Source organism: Schistocerca americana, chromosome 1 (genome assembly GCF_021461395.2).
Source record: "Schistocerca americana isolate TAMUIC-IGC-003095 chromosome 1, iqSchAmer2.1, whole genome shotgun sequence".
Taxonomy (NCBI): domain Eukaryota; kingdom Metazoa; phylum Arthropoda; class Insecta; order Orthoptera; family Acrididae; genus Schistocerca; species Schistocerca americana.
The window spans coordinates 140642823-140661407 of record NC_060119.1 but is presented as its reverse complement, the minus strand read 5'-3'; the positions used below and the strand labels follow the sequence as shown (position 1 = coordinate 140661407).

The following is an 18585-nucleotide window of genomic DNA, read 5'->3' as shown; positions in this document are numbered from 1 at the left end:
GTGACCTGTGCTCACAAAATGGGCCATAGTGACAGTCTGCGACATAATTGAGTTTGGACACTAGGTAGGTGTTGACGTAATGCGTCTGGAGAATCAATTCCATGTTGAGGAATTTGCTGTGACGCAGCAGCGCACCTGACCGTTGTAGTAGCCGGCGATTCGTGGCTGTCGCAGTTCGGTGAACTGTACTGGAGAACTGCATCCCCAATGCGGTCAGTGTGGGAACTTCTTGAAGGAGATCGCTCTCGGGGGAAGAAGGCCCCTTCCGAGAAGGCCCCATCCGACATCCATGTACATCACCTTGCGCATGTTGACGACGCTGACTGATATAGCGCCGTAGTGACACAACCACTGAAGAGTCACTTGGATTTCGTCGACCGAACGCGCCTAGAGCACCATATCGTCAGCAAGGTCACGTCTCGTATGCAGATCCCTTCCAGTCGTTGGCGAAGGCCGTGCGTGCAGGTTCGAAGGCCACCGCGAATAAGGCTCCTGATAAAGGATATCCCTGTTGCAAGGACCTCCAAGAGTGATGTGTTCGGTCTGGTGGCCGTTGACCATAATCTGGGAGCGCGCCCTGTGGATTAAACGTAGGATCACCCTTGCCGACGCCTGCGAGAGGCCTATGTGACCAAGTACAGCGCAAAGGAATCCATGGTCGATACGGTGACATGTGTGATCAAAATCGACGGCGACAAGGGCGCCTCGGAGGCGGTAGGCTGCCACCAGCACCGTGACGTCGAGGTAGGCGCCCAAAGCGCGCAGTAGGTGTTGTCGCCGCCTGTATAAGTCTGTTCAGGATGGATCATGTGTCCGATTGTGGTCTGAAGATGTGTGCAAAGTATTCGGGCAAAAAGTTTATACTCCATGTTTAGGAGCGTAAGCGGACAATAATCGTGACGACAGTGAGAACCGCTCTATTTTGGAACCAGTATCGTGATGCCTTCCAGGAAATCCATGTGGACGGTGAAATCGTCGTGGAGGAGGTCTTGAAACATCTGAATTCACCTGAGCTCCCATTAGGCGACAGAAGGCGCGGTAGAATTCATTTGGTAAGCCGTCTGGTCCCAGTGATTTGTTCGGACACTGTGTGCCAAGGCTGCTGTTAAGTCTTCAACAGTTATGGGAGCCAGGAGGGCGTCGTCCTGGGAAACTACTCTGGGGACAGGCAGATCGCACAGGATGCCTTGATACTTCTGGATGGTCCGTGGGTCCTCGGCATAAAACGCCCTGCAATGCTGGATGAATGCTGCAGCGATGGCACACTGTCCGCAGCTCGTGGTCGTGCGGTAGCGTTATCGCTTCCCACGCCCGGGTTCCCGGGTTCGATTCCCGGCGGGGTCAGGGATTTTCTCTGCCTCGTGATGAGTGGGTGTTGTGTGATGTCCTTAGGTTAGTTAGGTTTAAGTAGTTCTAAGTTCTAGGGGACTGATGACCATAGATGTTAAGTCCCATAGTGCTCAGAGCCATTTGAACCATTTTTGATGGCACACTGCGTGTTGATGCATCCACCCACTCCTGTCTCGACTGATGTTATTAGCTGGCTCTTGCGGTGGCAGCTCTCTCTCTGATGACTTGATATGCAGATGCCATTTCAGTGGCTTCGAGACTGTTATCCGCTGACTCCTGGTCACGTGATGATCCTCAGTGTAATAAAATTCCAGCTTTTCCCGACTCCAGCACGCTCTGTCATGGCGACATCCCATGAGCGTCCGTCGGAGGGCCGCCTTGGCGCAGTCGAGCCACCAATGTAATGTGGAAGGATGCAAATTTGTTTATTCAGGCTTCCAGTAAATCATACTAGTCCAATTTTTTGGACAGAAATCTGTTTTTTCAACATAATTTCCGTTCAATGCGAAGGCCTTACACCACCTTACTGGAAGAAACCTTACACCTGCATGGTAGCACACTACTGGTCGGCGACGGAGCCAACGTTTTGCTGCGTCGATAACCACCTCATCATCCAGGTACTGCTTCCCGCGGAGTGCATCCTTCATTGGACTTACAGATGGAAGTCGGGCGTTGCGAGATCCGGACCATAGGGTGGATGAACAATCCAATAAAGTTTTGTGAGGTCCTCTCGGGTGTGAGGCTTTGCGTTGTCATGGAGAAGATGGCATTTTTGTGGCGACGAACACGGTCAAGTCGGTTCTTCAGTTTCCTGAGGGTACACTTGCACTATGAGGGAGGACATGAAACAGAATAAACCCTTCAGTGTTCCAGAAGACCGTTGCCATGACTTTACCAGCTGAAAGTGTGGCACTGAACTTTTTCCTCAGAGGAGAGGTGGTGTGGCGCCACTCTGGATTGCCGTTTTGTTTCCGGTTCGAAGTGATGAACCCATTTTTCATCGCCTGTGATGACGTTCGACAAAAAATTGTCATGATCAGCTTCGTAACGCGCAAGTACCTCCACACAGATGGTCTCTCTTCACTCTCTGTGGTCTGCTGTTGGGCGGCCAAGCACCCAGCGGGCACACACCTTTGAGTACACCAACTGGCGGACGAGTGTATCGGCACCACCAACACTGTTGTTCAATTGAGCAGCGAAGTATTTGATTGTGATCCATCGATCACCTCAGATGAGTGAGCCTGCACATTCCAACATTGCAGGAGTCACAGCTGTCTGCGGCCGATCGTCACGTGGGATGTAGGACATATTGCGCGACCCTGTCGAGCGGATCACAGACGCCTCGCCCAATGGCTCACCGTGCTTTTGTTCATTGTCAGGTCTCTGTAGACATTCTGCAAGCACCTATGAATACCTATGACGCTCTGGTTTACCGCCGAAAGAAACTCAATTACGGCTTTCTGCTTGGAACGCGCCTCCGTTACAGACGCCGTTTTTAAGTCCACGTACAGGGTCGCCACCTATCAGAACATCAAACCATATTAACCTACAACAAATTTCGCATTTTTCAACCGAAAGTGCCTTAGAAAAAAATTATTGTACTACATACTGAACACCCGCTGCATTTATCACCATAAAATTGTTATTTTTCAATTTTGAAAAATATGTAAAAATCTGCCAACCGTTTGCATAGGTTTTCTATATACCTTGATCAGGTTTTCTATATACCTTGATCAGGTTTTCTATATACCTTGATCAGGTTTTCTATATACCTTGATCAGGTTTTCTATATACCTTGATCAGGTTTTCTATATACCTTGATCAGGTTTTCTATATACCTTGATCAGGTTTTCTATATACCTTGATCAGGTTTTCTATATACCTTGATCAGGTTTTCTATATACCTTGATCAGGTTTCGTCACCCTTGAGGGTGACTTCATCAGAAAGTAAGGTAATTATACGAACATATCGTCAAAGATGTATAGTGATTTAAGAGCTGAGTTGCTCAAGTCATACATTAAAATATAAGACAATGTTCTTCAAAAAGTCAAACATTAAAACATAAGTAACACCGATGTGGTGTGAGGAGACTGACGCCTTGCGCCACATCGGTGTTACTTATGTTTTAATGTTTGACTTTTTGAAGAACATTGTCTTATATTTTAATGTATGACTTGAGCAACTCAGCTCTTAAATCACTATACATCTTTGACGATATGTTCTTCATGTAATTACCTTACCTTCTGATGAAGTCACCCTTACTGGTGACGAAACCTGGTCAAGGTATATAAAAAACCTATGCAAACGGTTGGCAGATTTTTACATATTTTTCAAATTTGTATACACGGTTGCTGCAAACGTCAGTCATGTTCAAATGTTATTTTTCAGATAATTGTGATGTAAATAAAGGTACTATATGTGAGCCCAGGCTCGATGTAAGAGATGGCCTGATGATGCAAATCAGATCAACTTAAGTAAATAAAAAATAATTAAAAAGCGGGAGAGTGGCATTAATTGTCACTGCAGTTCACTTTCCTCCATTTCACGGCTATACTGTGCCCCCCTGTGTGATCATACCTTTTAGATATTATTCTCGCATCTGGCAGCTTTCATTGTTAAGCAACATGGTGTAATCGGATATAACATGTGATTTAGATTGATCAGCAACTACATGAAGAGAATTTTAGAATCTAGAGCACTACCTCACACTGCCCAAAATCCACTTATGACTCAGGTCGAACAGTTCTTCCTTTTCAGTATTAAAAAAAAATGTCTTTTTGTTCTTATTTCGAGTTGATCCAACTTAGCATTCGTTTTATGTGACGAAGCCCCTTTCGCGCTGATAAAGCACCATTTTACTTACTTTCCAGCCAGGGTACAATGTCACCAGTGACGGTGGAGAAGATTACCGAGCCATGCAAGTTAGGAGAGGGGCCACACTGGGACGCAGACAAGAAAGTCTTGTACTTCGTCGACGTCAGAGGAAATCGGGTGCATAAGTACGACCCGTTGACTCGTACTCTGAAGAGCCTCACTCTCGGTAAGTACTGTTTTACTCGTTTGTACACAACACACCGATGAGCCAAAACTTTGTGACCACGTGCTCAGTTGTGTCTTGGTCCAAATCTGGAACGCAGTACAGCAACGATTGTACGAGGCACTGAGTCGACAAGACTTTGTTGGGTTTCCAGAAATGCAAGGTATTGAGGAAATTTGATAGTTTTTTTTTTAATTTCGTCCGTCTGAGTTGCATTGACATAAAATTCAGGTGTAGTTACCTCTTCCGGGCTGATACACATGTTTACAAACCACACGTCTAAACATGACTAAGTACATATCGTAGAATAATGTGTACAAACAGTATGTGTGTCCATATTGAACGTATTCATATGTTTATAGACATACCTTGCTATTAAATGTAATTATCCATACTATGTGGTGCCAAAAGGCACAAAACGTATACGGTGAGTAACCAAGTATTCTCACTGATCTTAGCGTACACGTCCGCTGATACCGAATGACACAACCAAACTGACAAATGTTACCTACAGTAGTCAACGGGACACCTCTATTGGTAAATAAATGTAAGTGTCGTGTGACTAGGGCCTCCCGTCGGGTAGACCGTTCGCCGGGCGCAAGTCTTTCGATTTGACGCCACTTCAGCGACTTTCGCGTCGATTGGTATGAAATGATGATGGTTATGACAACACGACACTCGGTCCCTGAGCGGAAAAAAATCTCCGACCCAGCCGGGAATCGAACCCGGCCCCTTGGGATTGACATACTGTCGCGCTGACCACTTTATTTTTTAATCTTATTTTGTTAGTTGCATATCCTCCAGGCGGACGTCGCAAGACATCTATGTAAGTCCGTCGTTGATCCATTAACCCGGTATTTTTATCACAGAGCACATATAACCCTCTGACCGACCACGCTGAGCTACCATGCCAGCGATCGCTCAGCTACTGGGGCGGACACCTCTATTGGTGCCGCCCTCGTACATACGTGCATGCCAGTGTGGTTATTTGTTGGTTTTCTACGGTGCTGCCCTAACCATTGTCTGTTATTGATAAGATTTTAAAAGCAAAGAAGTTTCAAATGCACGATATAGAAAATGTTGACAATTTTGTTTTACAAAATAACTTGGCATCGAAATAAAAATAGGTATTTTACGTTACAGGAAATGTTAATTTTTTTCGAAAATAACGTAGCGTCAAAATGGAACATACAAAGCCAGGAGGCAACGAAATAGCGCACCCTCCTGTATACAACCTAATATTTTTGTGGCAGAGTGAAGTACGAAGCATTACTACCTTGCGTACAGGAAGTCAATCCTAAAGCGTAAAATATGTTGTTCATTATTGCTTGTTGGCCACATACTGTGTAAAATAAAACAATGAGAAAGATAAAACTTTACAGCTCACAAATTACATTATTGGCGTAACCTTTGATATCAAAGCCACAGTAACGCATTAAATAAACATTACACAGCACCATACTGGGCCATCACACGACACAATCATCATTCATGGTGCGAAGGCTCACATTCAAAATCAAAACTTATTTCTGCATTGATCATACAAACACAATAATCTTAGGTAAAGGTATCATATAAGATGTTGATTGTATAGCATTACATTACAAAAACCATGTTACAACTATTATGCGCCACCTTTAGGCGTGCAGATTTGTCGTACACATTTGAACAAGTGTATCAAATGATTAGGTATGCGCGCACCCTAAGGGCGATAGTAATACAATAACATACGCTTTTCGCTTAGGAAGGAAATAAACATGAGAGAACCATTGACACATATAGCACAGCACATTTTTGTGTGACCAGTGCGTACTGTATCATACAATGCCTGTCTGAGCAGAAAGCATATGTTGTCAGATATTTTCAATCTTTGTTCGTACTTTTATTACGGGAAATAACTGTCCGCCACCGTACCTGAGAGATCAGCGCGCCGGCTTGTAATGTCGGGGTGGTGGGGGGGGGGGGGGGGGAGGCGGGGGGGGTGGGAGGGGGGTGGGGGGTGGAAGGCGGTGCGTTCGATTCCCGGCTGGGTAGGGGATTTTCTCCGCTCAGGGACTAGGTGTTTGCGTCGTCTTCGTTACCATCATTTCATCCTCATCGACACCTAGGTCGCCGACGTGGCGTCACCTCAAAAGACTTGCACCAGGCGGTCAGTTCTACCTGCAGAGGGCCCTCGCCACACGACATTTCATTTACAGGATATAACTGGAATGAAAACCGACAATCGGTTATTTCAGAAACCGGTTATTTTGAGCGGTTTTAAGTCATGTGGATAGAACCAAAATCGGTTGTCTCAGCGATAACCATTATCCCTCCTTGCTTCGAGCAGCCGTTCGCCTGGATGACGGCACATCTAAAAGTAAACTAAACTCCTCCCGCACAGGCCATGAAGGCCCAAAGGTACCTACTGGCCGCCGTGTCATCCTCAGCCCACAGGCGTCACTGGATGCGGATATGGAGGGGCATGTAGTCAGCACACCGCTCTCCCGGCCGTATGTCAGTTTCAGAGACCGGAGCCGCTACTTCTCAATCAAGCAGCTCCTCAGTTTGCCTCGTAAGAGCTGAGTGCACCCCGCTTGCCGGTAGACCCGATGGTCACCCATCCAAGTGCTAGCCCAGCCCGACAGCGCTTAACTTCGATGATCTGACGGGAACCGGTGTTACCACTGCGACAAGGCCGTTGGCCTGACGGCGTATCAGGACACGACAGTCGAGCTGGGGTAATAAGAAACGTGGTTCATCCGACCATGCGACAGTTTTCGAGTGATACGCGTTCCAGTCTGTAAGATGCCGTGACCCACTGCAGTCGAAACTGATGATGTCGTCGGATTAACATAAAACGCGGGGTCATCTACTGTGGAATACCATGCTCACCCCATGTGCGCTAAATAGTTTGCTGCGAAGAGCTGTACCTGCTCCAGCACTATTGTGTCACTCAATCTACCGCTTTTCGGCGGCTGTCTCTTTACAGACCAGACAAGCTGCCGACCTCCACATTCCGTGATGGGACATGGAAATCCAACAACTTGTCTCCTACTTGTGGCATCACCGTCGCACAAGAGCTTTCATGTCCCGCAATTTATTATTTGGAAGTGTAGACCAAATGTGCGTGCCATAAAAGATCAACACGACGACATAAAACACTTCGTAGATCGGCGAAGGGAACCATGCGAATAGCAGGCTGAAGAAGGGAGACTGCAGCCCTGGCCGCTATATCGGCCGCCTCGTTTCCACGGATACCAACGTGTCCTGGGATCCAGAGGAACGCCACAGAGACGCCCCCCCCCCCCAAAGTGGAGGCAGTCCTGAATCCGGTGGACCAGAGGGTGGACAGGGTAGAGAGCTTGGAGACCGAGGAGAGAGCTGAGCGAATCTGAGCATATAATATACTGTATCCGCTGATGGCGACGGATGTATTGGACAGCCTGGAGAACAGCGTAAAGCTCCGCACTAAGAACCGAACACTGGTCGGGAAGCCGAAATCGATTAGGGGTGTCGCCAACAATATAGGCACTCCCAACACCAAATGATGTTTTTGAGCCGTCAGTGTAAATGTGGCATCCTTCATTTTTGCGCATAGAGCAGCAAATGCCCGACGATAAACAAGAGAAGGGATACCATCCTCTTCTATGCGCAATATGTGGGCGTTTTCCATGTCCTATTTCCGTCGGTCATGGGTTATTTCGCTCCATAGGTGGCAGAATTCCTTACATTCATCTACTTCGTGATCACCAATCTTGAGTTTCTCGCTGTTTTCATTTTGGTTCCTTCATTACTCCCGTCTTCGATTTACTTTCAATCCACATTCTGTACTCGTTACACTGTTCATTCCATTCAGAAGGTCATGTAATTCTTCTTCACTTTCACTCAGAACAGCAACGAATCTTAACACTGATATCTTTTCACCTTGAATTTTAATTTCAGTCTTCAACCTTTCTTTTATTTCCGTCATTGCTTCTTTGATGTATAGGTTGAACAGTAGGGGGCGAAAGACTACACCCCTGTCTTACATCCTTTTTAATCCGAGTACTTCGTTTATGGTCATCCACCCTTATTACTCCCTCTTGACTCTTGTACATATTGTCTATCACCCGTCTCTCCCTGCAACTTACTGCCGGCCGCTGTGGCCGAGCGGTTCTAGTCCGGAACCTCGCTGCTGCTACGGTCGCAGGTTCGAATCCTGCCTCGGGCATGGATGTGAATGTCTTTAGGTTAGTTAGGTTTAAGTAGTTCTCAGTCTAGTGGACTGATGATCTCAGATGTTAAGTCCCATAGTGCTTAGAGCCATTTGAATCCTTACAGCTTACCCCTATTTTTCTCAGAATTTCGAACGTCTTGCATCGTTTTACATTGTGGTGCGCTTTTTCCAGGTCAACAAATCCTGTGAACGTGGCTTGTGTTTTCTTTAGTCTTGCTCCCATAATTAACTGCAATGCCAGAATTGCCTCGCTGGTGCCTTTACCCTTCCTAAACCCAAACTGATCGTCATCTGACATCCTCAACAGACAAGCACTATACGGCATAAAAAGCACACACAATGAAGGCTTTGTTAACCGGATATCTTGACCGCTGGTAAACCTTCCAGGTTGTATGATCGTCGTCGATGAAACTTTTTCGTTCCGAACGTTTCGTCGGCAAGACTCAGCTCAATCAGGAGCGCTTCTGGTGGTGTCCAGTGCAGTTCTGAGCGAAACTTTACGAACTACGAGTTAACAACCCGGATGATTTAGCAGCACCTTTAAAGAACATAGAGTAAATAGACCTGAAAACTGTGAATCTCCTTCTTGATGCACCGAACTAGAATTGTAGCGCTGTCGCGGAAAGAAATACAAACGGAATTTACATTCTGGGTGTACCTCATTTCAGCCACACTGCTCATTCCAGAATAATAAGAGCAACATCATTAATGATCAGGTCGTCGTGGGCCTGAAACATGAAATCATCCTCGTCGTACTATCGTGACAAATGCACGTAATTTCACTAATCTTCGGATGTATTAACGTAGATTATGTTTCGGAAGCAAAATACACTACTGGACATTAAAATTGCTACACCAAGAAGAAATGCAGATGAACGGGTATTCATTGGACAAATATATTATACTAGAACTGACTTGTGATTACATTTTCACGCAATTTGGGTGCATAGATCCTGAGAAATCTGTACCCAGAACAACCACCTCTGGCCGTAATAACGGCCTTGATACGCCTGGGCATTAACATAGCTTGGATGGCGTGTAGAGGCACAGCTGCCCATGCTGCTTCAACACGATTCCACAGTTCATCAAAAGTAGTGACTGGCGTATTGTGACGAGCCAGTTGCTCTGCCACCATTGACCAGACGTTTTCAATTGGTGAGAGATCTGGAGAATGCGCTGGCCAGGGCAGCAGTCGAACATTTTCTGTATCCAGAAAGGCCCGTACAGGACCTGCAACATGCGGTCGTGCATTATCCTGCTGAAATGAAGGGTTTCGCAGAGATCGAATGAAGGGTAGAGCCACGGGTCGTAACACATCTGAAATGTAACGTCCACTGTTCAAAGTGCGCTCAATGCGAACAAGAGGTGACTGAGGCGTGTAACCAATGGCACCCCATACCATCACACCGGGTGATATGCCAGTATGGCGATTACGAATACACGCTTCCAATGTGCGTTCACCGCGATGTCGCCAAACACGGATGCGACCATCATGATGCTGTAAACAGAACCTGGATTCATCCGAAAAAATGACGTTTTGCCATTCGTGCACCCAGGCTCGTCGTTGAGTACACCATCGCAGGCGCTCCTGTCTGTGATGCACCATCAAGGGTAACCGCAGCCATGGTCTCCGAGCTGATAGTCCATGCTGCTGCAAACGTCGTCGAGCTGTTCGTGCAGATGGTTGCTGTCTTGGAAACGTCCCCGTCTGTTGACTCAGGGATTGAGACGTGGCTGCACGATCCGTTACACCCATGCGGATAAGATGCCTGTCATCTCGATTGCTAGTGATACGAGGCCGTTAGGATCCAGCACGGCGTTCCGTATTACCCTCCTGAACCCACCGATTCCATATTCTACTAACAGTCATTGGATCTCGACCAACGCGAGCAGCAATGTCGCGATACGATAAACCGCAATCGCGATAGGCTGCAATCCGACCTTTATCAAAGTCGGAAACGTGATGGTACGCATTTCTACTCCTTACACGAGGCATCACCACAACGTTTCACCAGGCAACGCCGGTCAACTGCTTTTTGTGTATGAGAAATCGCTTGGAAACTTTCCTCATGTCAGCACGTTGTAGGTGTCGCCACCGGGACCAACCTTGTGTGAATGCTCTGAAAAGCTAATCATTTGCATGTCACACCTTCTTCCTGTCGGTTAAATTTCGCGTCTGTAGCACATCTTCGTGGTGTAGCAATTTTAATGGCCAGTAGTGTATCACTAGTCAGTTACTTTCCTGACAATAAATGGACTGTCAAAATGCACACAGAGCCGTGGAACTGCAACAAATCCATACGCAAAAGTCACTCTTTTTGAAACTATGTTGTGACAGTTCAACTCCGTCACGGACGCGTGGAGATCCGACCGTCCACCCAACGGTGCTCTCCGCCAAAGTAGTGACCATGTCGAACACAAGCGCCCAGAAGGCGCTCTGCAGACGCATCGGCGATGCCGCCTTCTCGCCTGCTCTCAGTCCCTGTGTGGCGGCCAGCAATTTACCCAGCACGTGAACACGGCAGAAACGACTTTGGCCTCATGGGCACGTCTTGCTGGGTGTGCCGTCCTGGCGCGAGCTGCATATCGTTAACGGATCCTCCGCCTGCTCCGTTTCTCTTGTGTTTATGAAATGTTTGCTTAACTTGTTGCGGAGTTGCACAGTGGCAAGCTAAGGTGCACAGTGGCAAGCTAAGGTGCACAGTGGCAAGCTAAGGTGCACAGTGGCAAGCTAAGGTGCACAGTGGCAAGCTAAGGTGCACAGTGGCAAGCTAAGGTGCACAGTGGCAAGCTAAGGTGCACAGTGGCAAGCTAAGGTGCACAGTGGCAAGCTAAGGTGCACAGTGGCAAGCTAAGGTGCACAGTGGCAAGCTAAGGTGCACAGTGGCAAGCTAAGGTGCACAGTGGCAAGCTAAGGTGCACAGTGGCAAGCTAAGGTGCACAGTGGCAAGCTAAGGTGCACAGTGGCAAGCTAAGGTGCACAGTGGCAAGCTAAGGTGCACAGTGGCAAGCTAAGGTGCACAGTGGCAAGCTAAGGTGCACAGTGGCAAGCTAAGGTGCACAGTGGCAAGCTAAGGTGCACAGTGGCAAGCTAAGGTGCACAGTGGCAAGCTAAGGTGCACAGTGGCAAGCTAAGGTGCACAGTGGCAAGCTAAGGTGCACAGTGGCAAGCTAAGGTGCACAGTGGCAAGCTAAGGTGCACAGTGGCAAGCTAAGGTGCACAGTGGCAAGCTAAGGTGCACAGTGGCAAGCTAAGGTGCACAGTGGCAAGCTAAGGTGCACAGTGGCAAGCTAAGGTGCACAGTGGCAAGCTAAGGTGCACAGTGGCAAGCTAAGGTGCACAGTGGCAAGCTAAGGTGCACAGTGGCAAGCTAAGGTGCACAGTGGCAAGCTAAGGTGCACAGTGGCAAGCTAAGGTGCACAGTGGCAAGCTAAGGTGCACAGTGGCAAGCTAAGGTGCACAGTGGCAAGCTAAGGTGCACAGTGGCAAGCTAAGGTGCACAGTGGCAAGCTAAGGTGCACAGTGGCAAGCTAAGGTGCACAGTGGCAAGCTAAGGTGCACAGTGGCAAGCTAAGGTGCACAGTGGCAAGCTAAGGTGCACAGTGGCAAGCTAAGGTGCACAGTGGCAAGCTAAGGTGCACAGTGGCAAGCTAAGGTGCACAGTGGCAAGCTAAGGTGCACAGTGGCAAGCTAAGGTGCACAGTGGCAAGCTAAGGTGCACAGTGGCAAGCTAAGGTGCACAGTGGCAAGCTAAGGTGCACAGTGGCAAGCTAAGGTGCACAGTGGCAAGCTAAGGTGCACAGTGGCAAGCTAAGGTGCACAGTGGCAAGCTAAGGTGCACAGTGGCAAGCTAAGGTGCACAGTGGCAAGCTAAGGTGCACAGTGGCAAGCTAAGGTGCACAGTGGCAAGCTAAGGTGCACAGTGGCAAGCTAAGGTGCACAGTGGCAAGCTAAGGTGCACAGTGGCAAGCTAAGGTGCACAGTGGCAAGCTAAGGTGCACAGTGGCAAGCTAAGGTGCACAGTGGCAAGCTAAGGTGCACAGTGGCAAGCTAAGGTGCACAGTGGCAAGCTAAGGTGCACAGTGGCAAGCTAAGGTGCACAGTGGCAAGCTAAGGTGCACAGTGGCAAGCTAAGGTGCACAGTGGCAAGCTAAGGTGCACAGTGGCAAGCTAAGGTGCACAGTGGCAAGCTAAGGTGCACAGTGGCAAGCTAAGGTGCACAGTGGCAAGCTAAGGTGCACAGTGGCAAGCTAAGGTGCACAGTGGCAAGCTAAGGTGCACAGTGGCAAGCTAAGGTGCACAGTGGCAAGCTAAGGTGCACAGTGGCAAGCTAAGGTGCACAGTGGCAAGCTAAGGTGCACAGTGGCAAGCTAAGGTGCACAGTGGCAAGCTAAGGTGCACAGTGGCAAGCTAAGGTGCACAGTGGCAAGCTAAGGTGCACAGTGGCAAGCTAAGGTGCACAGTGGCAAGCTAAGGTGCACAGTGGCAAGCTAAGGTGCACAGTGGCAAGCTAAGGTGCACAGTGGCAAGCTAAGGTGCACAGTGGCAAGCTAAGGTGCACAGTGGCAAGCTAAGGTGCACAGTGGCAAGCTAAGGTGCACAGTGGCAAGCTAAGGTGCACAGTGGCAAGCTAAGGTGCACAGTGGCAAGCTAAGGTGCACAGTGGCAAGCTAAGGTGCACAGTGGCAAGCTAAGGTGCACAGTGGCAAGCTAAGGTGCACAGTGGCAAGCTAAGGTGCACAGTGGCAAGCTAAGGTGCACAGTGGCAAGCTAAGGTGCACAGTGGCAAGCTAAGGTGCACAGTGGCAAGCTAAGGTGCACAGTGGCAAGCTAAGGTGCACAGTGGCAAGCTAAGGTGCACAGTGGCAAGCTAAGGTGCACAGTGGCAAGCTAAGGTGCACAGTGGCAAGCTAAGGTGCACAGTGGCAAGCTAAGGTGCACAGTGGCAAGCTAAGGTGCACAGTGGCAAGCTAAGGTGCACAGTGGCAAGCTAAGGTGCACAGTGGCAAGCTAAGGTGCACAGTGGCAAGCTAAGGTGCACAGTGGCAAGCTAAGGTGCACAGTGGCAAGCTAAGGTGCACAGTGGCAAGCTAAGGTGCACAGTGGCAAGCTAAGGTGCACAGTGGCAAGCTAAAGTGCACAGTGTTACTGGCGTTGAGTCACACAAGATGAGTGTGCACATTACAAACTGTGGCCATTTATCAGTGGCTGGAGTTAAGAAACACGTGTTATCTTGTGCTACCTGTTGGATGGCCATCACTGCGCATTAGTTCAAGAACATTCAGCAGTATCAGTTGCTTGTAAGATTCATATTGATCGGTATATATTTTGCTGGACCCTTTTTTTTAAACTGAGGTTCTGTCACGCCTTACGTTGGGGTCGTTCCTGCAGTGATTCGAGTATTGTTAACTTGATATTTAAACAGTACGGTACTGTTACTGTTCTCGTTTTAAGCGAGTGTCGGCGTCATTCTACTTCCTTAATTTTCTTATTGCCTAAATCTTATTCAATAAATCGTGAAAGGGTTGCACAACATCCTAAATATTGTATTTTGTGTTGTTTAAATTATTGTACATTTTGCAGGTCATTATGTCATAAAATAGGATATGGCATTTGTATTTTACATCTTGGGGGGTCTTTATACGCTTACTGTAAAATTGTAATTCTATTTCGGTATTAACCTCTCGAAACCAACATCACCACTCCTACCGCACACATATCGCCTCTTTCGTACATGGTTATTTCTTTATTCTCGCACTTTTAAAAACTAATCCCAGTGACGAAACAACTGTTTTGCCTTGCTAGCCTTGATACACAGTCCTCTAACAAGGTCTGTGAAGTTTTCACGAAGTCGTTATTTCTTAGTATTTTTTGTCGTCTAGCAGAAATTGCAGCTTGATGACACGTTTAAACATATCATCAATGTGATATTTATCGTATGCACTACTACTTTCGCGTAGCTGAGTCTCATTCCGTTCAGCGTTATGTCCCTCCCCTCGGTTGTATAACGTCGACTTGCTTAACTTTTAACCATTTGCATACGTGTCGAGTCACCTTTTTCTTCAGATGTGTCACTCCTTACTGCTTCTCATCTCCAATATACAGGGTCAGTCAGTAACTATTGTCACCTACAATACCTCCGAAAGAATGATAGTAGCTGAAAAGTTTGTGGGACAAATGTTGCATGGGACAACTGGGCAATAATATGACGTTGGTTTTTTGTTGCTAGGTGGGGTCGCGTCAGAGATATGAAGGTCAACTTGTTTAGTGGGATGCTGTAGTTTGGTACTTATTTTCTGATAGTGGCTACCGAGACGAATCCAATGATGTGTAACAATAAGGTCTTTGAAGGTCAACGCAACGACGGTCAAAAAGGTGACATGAACGTCCATTTACAGGAAGTGTTCGAAGTGATGATCATTGGTATCAACGCAGTGCTGCAATCTTTTTATCATGGATTGAGTGGTATTCCTTATCACTTCGGCACTTATCGAAGCACATGCTCTGACAATTCTCTCTCGCATATCGTGCAGATAGTAAATATTCGGCATGCCGACCGTTATTCGAGCTGCGGTCATGTGTCAAATGGTTTTATCTTGTGACTTCGGTTTTATATATCTGATGGAGTAAAATGACCATGAGAGCAGTTTAATTTTTATTTATGCGACAATGATTTTATATCAGCTGGTCTGCCTCATGTATCGTTATATCAAAGTAGTTTATAAATGTTAAGCTACATTCAGGTATGTGGTACTGTACTGATAGTAATGTATATAGAGTAACTCATGTAAGCCCTCCCTCAGACCTGTCATGTTATATCTTCACAGATCCGATGATGGTACCTCTAGTGTGTTGAAACTGCCCATTTAGTAAACAGTGTCTAAGCGATCTTGGCTTTTGAATGTTTTTTATTGCCTCGTTGCTGAAGTTATGTTTTCCAGGTCACTCAGTTGAATAATTAGGGATCCTGTCTATGATATTGCCCACTCCATCCACTATTACCAGGTGTCTTCCCTTGTGAAGTGTTCGCGAAGTGAACTTACATCCTCTATCACCTGACTTGGGCTTGCACTAGTTTAAAAAAAAAAAAAAACTAGTGGCCTGGTAATCCGACACTAGTTCATCCTGCAACAGTTGGTCAACACCTCTACCATGGGAACTACCTAACAACAAAACTTTCTCCTTCACCACCTTTCCTGACCTCTTACTTTTCGAACACTTTTTTTTAAAGTTTGTTGTGTCCTGTCTACTTCTACATATATCAGTTTCCAACTGATCAAACCTGTTTTCCACATTCACAACACCAATGTCTGAGAAAGTCCTATTTCTATTTCTTCTATAACCTGTTGTCACTTCCCATCTCCCTCTTTCCCTTCTCCCCCTTAGCCTTTCAAGATCTTGTTTTGCTTTATGTAGTTCTGCCTGAAGGGCAACGACCTACTACTCCTGTTCTACTATCTTCCTATCTCCACAGCAAATTCTACACAACCAGGGAGCCTTGTTTATTTCCCCAATTCCCACGCCGCTACAGTCACCCACGTGAAAGGAACTGCAACAATCCTCACACCACACACTGTAACTAACAATCCTACAGCAAGTCCTACACTTTCCACTCATGGCAAACAAATTTTAGCTTTAGTCTAAGTTAAATGTGAATAACTTCCTAGACTACTTATTAATGTATTAAATTTCTCAGAAAGTTTAGGCCTAAAGTTCGGATACTAATTCAAAACTTCTGGAGAAACAGGAAGGGTTAAACCTGCATTGTTTACGTGACGAAACAAAAAGTAAAGAAAGAACTTAGTCTACGCTGTACAAACTTGTCACTTATTTCGGAACTTTTCACTTCCGCAACTTACTAGAGAGTCAAATGGATAGTGTGTAAGAATACCATAAAACAAACTGTACTTCGTTGAAGTAAACACGTAAATTACAATATACAATAACGTCAATAAATCCTAGTCCAAAACTCGCGCATGTGAAATGTTTTCTTTTACCAGAAAGTACGCTAAAATGTGAAATCTTCAATTGATACCTACAATAGGTATTAATTTACTTATTTATGATGTAATATTTCCTTAATTGTTATCACTCAATTAAACACTTATCTTTGAGAACTCTGAATGTAAATCATTCATCAACAAAAGATGTAGACAATACTCAAATGCATCTGCAAGAAGATTAATACCACAAATCACTTGATACCGTGTTTATGCTGAATAGAGTTAGTAATGAGTCCCATATCAAATACTTGAAGATGATCATTTCATCTGAAGGAAAACCACGCTGAAAGATTAAAACACTGATTTTTTTTGTTTACAGAGGGAGTACATTTCATTATTCCAGTTAAAGGCAAAGCAGACAAATTCGTTATAAACATGGGTCGTAATGTGGTGCTGATGACATGGGATGGGGAGAGCAGCGAACCAGCCGCCCTGGAGGTGATCGCAACGGTGCAGGACGAGGATGGCAGTCGGGACAAGATCAACGACGCCAAGGTGGACGCTGCCGGCACTCTCTGGGCAGGTAAACACTATCATATCGCCCTACTTCGTTTCGCAGTCGTTAATAAGTCTGTAATCTTCTATAAGTCCTTCAGTGAGTGAGTGAGTTAACTGCAGTGAAATATCGGCGAGAATAACAACAAAATGGCCGCCATCAGTGTTGCCACCATACCATTATTCAAACGGAAATACGCAGTGCCATCTGAAGCAGTCAAGGCAAACCATCACTAGTCGCACCACTCACTCTGCAAGCAACTAACTGGTGGTAACTGCAGTTATTTGTACAATAGTGGCTTGTGAGGTTATTCTTATGCCGTCAACCAAGACGTACACCACGTCGTCTTTTGAATCATTTATGATTTACATAATTTCAAATGACGCTGAAGACCAGATTAAACCAAAATTCAATAGATCATAACTATAAAATTCGTGGACCCTCATAGGTTTATCACATTGATTTAATCTCACTTTGGCTTGAAACATACAAAAGCGAAAATCACTAAAAAATGCCAAAATAAAAAGTTGCGCAGAGTGTGTTTGATATGTAGTACATCAGCAACTTGCATGTGGTTAGCAAGCTACAAACCTGGAATCGGATTTTGCCAAGGCAAGTATTTCAGAATTTATTGGTGTATTTTTGGCTATATATTAATAGTAAGTAAAACGTCATTTCTTAGCTGAAACATGTATCGAGGTATTTTGACATCGCACTTCAACATATTCTTCACACAGTATTTCTAAGCAATTGAAGTAAGTATCGAAGTTCGTATTAAGCTTGGTGGATTTAATTGTAGCTTGGCACAAGATTCTTAATGTCAATCTTCAATTAACGAAGTTACCTTTTCGAGTGACGGATTAACTTAAGATAATTTTAAAAAGCGTTAACAGACAAATGGTTCAAATGGCTCTAAGCACTATGGGACTTAACATCTGAGGTCATCAGTCCCCTAGGCTTATAACTACTTAAACCTAACTAACCTAAGAACACCACACAGATCCATGCCCGAGGCAGGATTCGAACCCGCGAGCATAGCAGCAGCGCGGTTCCGGACTGAAGCGCTTAGAACCGCTCGGCCACAAAGCCCGTCTTTAAGCACTTTCTTGCTTCCCACTGTTGAAGAGCAATTCGAGGATGGCGATTGTACCTTTCAACACAGTTGAGTACCTGTCCATAATGCACAGCCTGTGGTGGACTGGTTACCCGACAGTAACACCCCTGTAATTAACTGGCTTGCATAGAGTCCTGACCTGAATACTGCAGAACATCTTTGGGATGTTTTGGAACGCCGACTTCGTGCCAGGCCTCACCGACGGACAGCGATACCTCTCCTCAGTGCAGCACTCCGTGAAGAATGGGCTGCCATTCCCCAAGAAACCTCCCAGCACCTGATTGAACGATGTCTGCGAGAGTAGAAGTTGTCATCAGGGCTAAGGATGGGCCAACACCATATTGAATTCCAGCATTACCGATGGAGGGCGCCATTAACTTGTAAG

General features: G+C 46.2%; 1 protein-coding gene across 2 annotated transcripts in view; it reads left to right on the top strand.

Moving 5' to 3' along the window:
• The window catches only part of LOC124621421 (regucalcin-like), a 61703-nt gene that overhangs the window by 20874 nt on the left and 22244 nt on the right, over window positions 1-18585 (top strand). The window contains exons 2-3 of one of the 2 annotated variants that reach the window (XM_047147140.1): window positions 4222-4391; window positions 16910-17113. In XM_047147140.1, the coding sequence (XP_047003096.1) occupies window positions 4232-4391; window positions 16910-17113 (364 nt within the window). In that variant the 5' untranslated portion in view covers window positions 4222-4231. Of the gene's footprint in view, window positions 1-4221; window positions 4392-16906; window positions 17114-18585 lie in introns of both variants that reach the window. The other variant, XM_047147139.1, reaches the window with a different exon arrangement.